This window comes from Electrona antarctica, assembly GCF_951216825.1.
Source record: "Electrona antarctica genome assembly, chromosome: 20".
Classification (NCBI taxonomy): domain Eukaryota; kingdom Metazoa; phylum Chordata; class Actinopteri; order Myctophiformes; family Myctophidae; genus Electrona; species Electrona antarctica.
The window spans coordinates 6,529,062-6,535,637 of record NC_136801.1 but is presented as its reverse complement, the minus strand read 5'-3'; the positions used below and the strand labels follow the sequence as shown (position 1 = coordinate 6,535,637).

Here is a 6,576-nt window from a genome sequence, read left to right as displayed (position 1 = left end):
GAGAGTAATTCAAAGGTTCGGGAGAAAAGTTGTTTACGTGGTCGTGGGAGACGGCGTGGAAGAGGAGCAAGGCTCAAAAAAGGTAAGCAGTGTTTAGATTTTGGATCATTGCTACTGTATGTAAACTAGGGCCATCAAACAGTTACAAAATACCCATTAATCATATCAATTGCTGTGATTAATTACACTTTGATGGCATCTTTCCAACCACATTTAGAATAAAGGATATTTAAATTTGGAATTAAACAGTTCCAAATGAATGATGAATCCACACAAAAGAGGAATATATAATTTAATAACATTGTTTAATGTATCAAATAATCATTCATAAATTAATGTAAAAATCAAACAGATTTGGTTTCTTCTCCAGGCTTAGTCCAATTGACAGTCAAATATCTGTTTCAGACTTTCAAATAAACACAGTATAGATTTTAAATAAAGTATGAAACAACAGAAGGTAACCATGCTGTATGTGTTTCAAGCAGTCCTTACCTGGGCGGCGGTGGCTCAGTGGGTAGAGTGGCCGGATGGTAACCGCAAGGTTGCCAGTTTGAACCCGGGCTCCCCCAGAGTTAGTGTCAAAGTGTCCTTGAGCAAGACACTGAACCCCGAATTTCTCCTGATGTGCTGGTTGGTGCCTTGCATGGTTTCCGCCGCCATTGAAGGGTGAATGTAATGCACAATCTATGTAAAGCGCCTTGGATAAAGGCGCCTATATAAATGCACCATTTACCATGTTACCTTCTTGTGTAACAGCGAATATAAGATAATCTGTGGTTTGAAAAATGCTAGACTGTCCCTGGATCATCTTGTTAACTTTATGCAGAGCAGCGTCCACTGTTAAGTAGCACCACAAAACAAATAACATCCGGTCATACACTTGAAATTAAAACCCACATCATTGACACAATTCATGTCATTAAGGGAAACTGCTTAGTTTTGATAATAACTTTTTTTTTTAAACTATTTTAGTTTTAATTAATGACAGACATTAGCGCGTTAATTTTAACTGGACACTCTGGATTTTATGACAGTATTTACACTCTTTGAGTTAAATCTACAATTTAAACTTTCATCGTGTAAGGCAGGATATGGAAGCACAGACCTTTGCTTGGTGTTTCCGTGAGGTCAGGAGTTCACTTTGAATGCTTTGAGAGAACACAAAACATACCTGCCATACCTTTGCAAAAAGGAAAGGAGTGGGCCGACCTCGGCTCTCCACCTCCCCGACATGGTTCTTTCTTTACTTTCGTCCGTTCATCCCCTTCTGGGCCGTCCGTTCATCCCCTTCTGGGCCGTCCCAGTACAAGGGAGAATGCTCGCAGTATGTAATCAGCCCTCCTCCTCCTCCTGCGGCTCAGGTTTACAGAGCAGGGGAGGAGGAGAGATGGCATAATTACATATTCCTGCCCGGGTGCCCTGCAGGGCAAGCCTGAATACTGTATGTGTAACGCTAGACAGGCCCCTTTCAGGCTGTGTTCGAGGCACGCCGTAAATAGAGCACGCATTGAAGTGGGCTTAAATCCTTGTTGATGAAATTAGAATATTTTCACAGCGGTGACGAGCTTGTTAGTGAGAGATGGGAAGCAAAAACGCTGACATGTCAGAGATGTCTTTTTGAGGGTCGACAGGGGAACTTGCAATCTCGATACTGGATTCTGACACACACACACACACACCTCCCTCCCCTTACCTTCTCAGGAAGATTTATGTTACCTGTTGCCTCCTGCCAAAAATTGTGTATTCAACCTTTCTGCCAAACTCTGGATGTAAACCAAACACCGCCGTGCAAAGCCACACGCAGCAAAAAAAATATTCATTAGCTAATTAATCAGTGTGAGGTGTCTGAGCATATTTCATGGACGGCTGGGGTGAACCGCACTGTCAGGGCCAAGACGTGGAGTTTCCCCTTTGAAACGCTCCGCCAGCAACCTCTCCACCTGTTTCTCAGTAAACACAGTCTAGAATACTGTAGATGCGCAGCAGGGAAGAGATGAACCAAACAGCTCACTATTTTATTATGAAAGGTTAGCACAGCCTTTAAAGGCGTAGTGAAACGGAAATGGTGGACATTTTATTTTGAAGTTTCAGACGGTCTCAAGTTGAAACACCGCTATGAAGTTTCTGAACCAATCAGAGCGTCGCATCCCTTCAGGCGATGGGACGGTAGCTAGGGACTGTTGCTATGCTATACGCAGCAGCGTGGTGTGTGTTTGTTTACAAATCAAATAGACGGCCAGCTGTACCAGTTTACTGTTATGTGGCTTATTTCTACCCTATAATGTTTTCAGATACATATTTTAGCGTGATGATTAAGTTGAAACCAAGTAATACACTGTCTGGATGTTATCTGGAATGGGAATAAAAACGGAGGATTTCTGTAATCAATAGCAGCTGTGCTGCACGGATGCGCACATATGGAGAGGATACATACGGGTGAGCTTAATTTTTATTGGCTTTTATCAATGTGGGCCTCGACACGTCATCACGCAGCACGTTTTCGTTTTCAGGAAGTAATAAAAAAAATATTTTTATGGACTTTTGATATAAAAACACACAAAAATGAGAATTTTCCCATTTTTTTGGCATCCATTGTTAGGTATGCTCATATGATGACCACGGAGATGGTCTAAAAGTGTGAAAAACTTATTTTTCATTTCACTACAGCTTTAACCACACAAACCCTAGCATCCCTATTCTGGGCATGTCATAGTAGGCAATAGGCATGTAACGATATATCGTATATCGATATATATCGATATTAATCCCGACGATATGAATCGATTCATTGAAATTAAAAAATCGATTTAAAAAAAAAACTCATATTCCATCATATTCAAGTGCTTTTGGAGAGAAATGATAGTCACTTTCAGTAGTAGAGCACTGTAGAGGGGAGCTGTGTGTGTCTGTGACTGTGCCCAGGTGATGATGGTCGTTGATACTCATCAAGGAAGGCAATTATGTTTCTGCACTGTCAAAAGTAATGCTACTTTTTTCCAATGTAGTTAAATAAAAAATCTCAGGGGGGAAGATAAATTATATAAAATTAAAAAAACGGTAATGTTTCTTTAAAATATATATATTTTTTAATATCGTATCGTGAACCTCATATCGTGATACGAATCGTATCGTGAGTTGAGTGAATCGTTACATGCCTAGTAGGAAAGCATTTGGTGAAAACATCTACAAGCCCAGTTGTGAGCTTGTAGATCAGTCATTTTGGTGAAGAGATTTGGTGAGGGAGGGGAAAAGGAGGGTGCCAAGGACAGACACCTGTGGTCCAGAAAACATGTAGGCTTTAAGTGGTTAAAGGATCATGATGGTAGAAATATAAAATATGCTAATATTTTTGCTCACAGTCTGAGTGTGACATTGACGGGAGGATTTTGTTTAGTTTTGGGGTTTTCTTCCACTACCTGAGCGGTGCGAGTCCCGCGACACGCCATGAGGTAAAAGGTTTCTGTGTCAACATCACACAGAGGACGTGAATGAACACACACATTTCAGCTGTCGAGAGGCACGTATCAAAACGTGTGACACTGCAGGGAGCTACAAAAACAACAACGAAAAAAAAGTCCCCCCAGTCTCTCTGTCCTCCAGCCTTATCCAGAACACACACACACACACACACACACACACACACACACACACACACACACACACACACACACAATAAAAGAAAAGAAATCCGCATTTCCTGAAACAATTCTGCCTCCAGTTCTTACCTCTGCCAGGGAGAGGAGACGAGAGAAGAGGCAGAGGTAGAGATAACATCTCTAGCTTTTAAACTTAAAAGCAAAGACAATTTACAAAACAAAAAGCAAAGAGCTTTTTAAGGGTCAGTGCAGACTCTCCTAAGCGGAACATATGCCTGGGAGAGGCCATGCCTTTGATAAGGGGAGGGTAATGGTCTCCCCCCCCCCCCTCACACACACACACACACACACACACACACACACACACACACACACACACACACAGACACACACACACACACACACACACACACACACACACACACACACACACACACACACACGGAGGGGCTGAGGACTCTCTACCTGACAAGCCCCTTTCATTCTCCACGACTCGGGTTTCTCTCCCTGCCTCTGCTTGGGAACAACAGCTCATGTCCCAAACAGTTCACTCAGAAGACTCTGTGGGACAGACAGGCTGCTTCAGGCCTCTTTCAGGGGATTGATTGAGGACAGCTATTTTGTTAGCTTTGCTGTGGGAGACGATTAGTTAGCCAGTTAGAACTGTGTACTGTACGTGCACTGTTTGGTGCAGTGGGAAATACTAGTGTACAGTTACAGTATCTAGTATAGAGCTCTGGGGGAACCCGTTCAAATGGGTTAGGGTTGGGTTTAAGTCGGTTTTTACTATGTAAAAGGATAAAATGTACGTGCAACATTTACTACATGTATTACATGGAAAAATGTTAAATCTTCTTAGTAGTGTCAGCTAATTTCAAACCTGTCAGAAAAGCAAATCATAAATATCCCCCCCCCCCCCCCCCTTCTTTTTCCACAATTATAGTATTTGACTAATGGCTATGTCCACAAATCTTCAGTAAATTGTTTTCTCGGTAAATGTCCACAGATGTCCGTTAACATCCCGTAATCAGGGAATTAACCGGGAAAAAACCATTTGGCATTAATGCCCGTTTTTGCCTACTTTCACCCTGTGTATACTGCATCATGTTGACTTCATAGAGGTGCTAAGTCCTGTTCTCACTAATGACTGATTATACTGCATCATGTTGACTTCATAGAGGTGCTAAGTCCTGTTCTCCTCCCTTTAGCACAACATGCCCTTCTGGAGGATCTCCAGCCACTCAGACCTCATGGCCCTGCACCATGCCCTAGACCTAGAGTACTTGTAGCACTGCACCACCACCACCACCACCACCACCACCACCACACCACCACCCTGCTCTCCGCTCCAGCACACCCTGCAACCTCTAGCTCCATCCCACGCCCGCAGCAGACCCCGGTGTCAGCTCCTGTCTGGCTTCCACTACACAGGAAGAAAGAGAAGAGAAGAATGGAGGAGGGGGATGAGAGAGAGGGAGAGGGAGAGAGAGAGGCTGAGTGACACGGTCAACTTGCTGACACACGGTCACAATTCGTCTTAACCCTAAACTTTTTTTTTTTTTTTTTTTTCGTGGAAGCGAAGGAGAAGTAAATTTACGGCTCTGCAGCTGCCTGCCCTGGTTACTGTGAATTGGCTGCTTTCTGAAGCCGTCAAAGTGTTTTACGGACCCCCCCACCCACCCCCTTCTGTGCGCCCGGGACTTTTGTCAAGGTTCACACCTGTGTGAGGAGAGCGAAGCGACTGACAGCCTCGCCTCATCATCGCCTTGCCTCGCAGTTCAGCTGCGCTAAACCTGCAGGGCCACGACTACTGGTGGTGACATTTCTCTGACTTCTTTCTCTCCTCTATCTCTTTCTCTCTCTCTCCCATTCTGAGTACCTTTCCTTTTTGTCCTCCTCTGCTCGTGTATTTGTGTTGCTTATCCCTGCTGCCTGTTTTTTGGGTTGATGTCCCCTCTGTCGTGGGACAGACAGAAGGACAGAGGGGGACCCGTTGGGCCCGGGGAGGCCTGTAACCTTGTTATTTATGAACGGAGACTTTGCGAGTGGCGCGTTTCACAGAGAAGGTACCTCGCTGACGACAAAAAGACTTGTGCCTTTTTTTTCCACGTTAACAAAAGTACTTTTGATTTCCACTGCGCAGAGAGAGAGGAAGACGACGTTTATGGAAGAAACAAAGAAAAAAAAGGGTTTTTTTTTTCTAATAATTTAAGAAATTAAGAAACTTTATTTACAAATGCTGAGACAATCGTGTACAGAGGAAATCTTTTTTTTGTGTGTGTAAATTTGTAATCACTGGACTATTCCTTCCTATATTCATTTAGGTACATGCTCTTGAAAGGTGGAAATGCTTTTTCATTGAAGTAAAAACGAGAGAGAGAGACAAAATGAGGCATCCCATAATAGCACAGTGGTTCCCAAAGTGGGGTCCGGGGACCCCCAGGGGTACTTGAGGGAGTTCCAGGGGGGACCCAGCTAAATGATAATTTGCAACCAAATGGACCCTTATGGGTCTGTAACTCAGAGAGTGTACAAATGGAACCAAATGGACCCGTTAGGGTCCATTTGGTTCCAGAGTTCCATTTGGTTCTCAGTTAAATTAACAGTGGTTTTACAATATAAATTGGGGTCCCAGAGATAGAAATGCCATTAAATCAGGGGTCCGTAACATAATACGTGTGAAACTGGGGGGTCCATGAAATTAATGTGTTTCGGAATCACTGCTAGAGCCGTAAAAATCCTCCCTTATCAGGGGTCACTGGCATATGTTTTCAAATGGGGGGCCCGTGGCCTAATAAATGTTCATTTGGGGGTCCTTGACACGAAAAAGTTTGGGAACCACTGCCATAGCACACAAGTCTGGTGCAACAACTGAAAGTGTTGACATGTTCAAGGTTTTGTTCATTAAAAGGAACACATGTAGATAATGGGGGAATTTTTGTGATAAATTGTTTTGTCAAGACCAATCGCATGGATGTCA

The 6,576-nt window shown here is 43.4% G+C and overlaps 1 protein-coding gene across 1 annotated transcript in view; it reads left to right on the top strand.

The window, feature by feature from the left end:
- The window catches only part of eya1 (EYA transcriptional coactivator and phosphatase 1), a 75,948-nt gene extending 69,790 nt beyond the window's left edge, over positions 1 to 6,158 (top strand). The window contains exons 15-16 of the mRNA XM_079489298.1: positions 1 to 82; positions 4,805 to 6,158. The exon at positions 1 to 82 is cut by the window's left edge and continues 19 nt beyond it. Coding sequence (XP_079345424.1) covers positions 1 to 82; positions 4,805 to 4,885 — 163 coding nt within the window. The 3' untranslated portion in view covers positions 4,886 to 6,158. The remainder of the gene's footprint in view (positions 83 to 4,804) is intronic.
- The last annotated feature ends 418 nt before the right edge of the window (positions 6,159 to 6,576 follow it).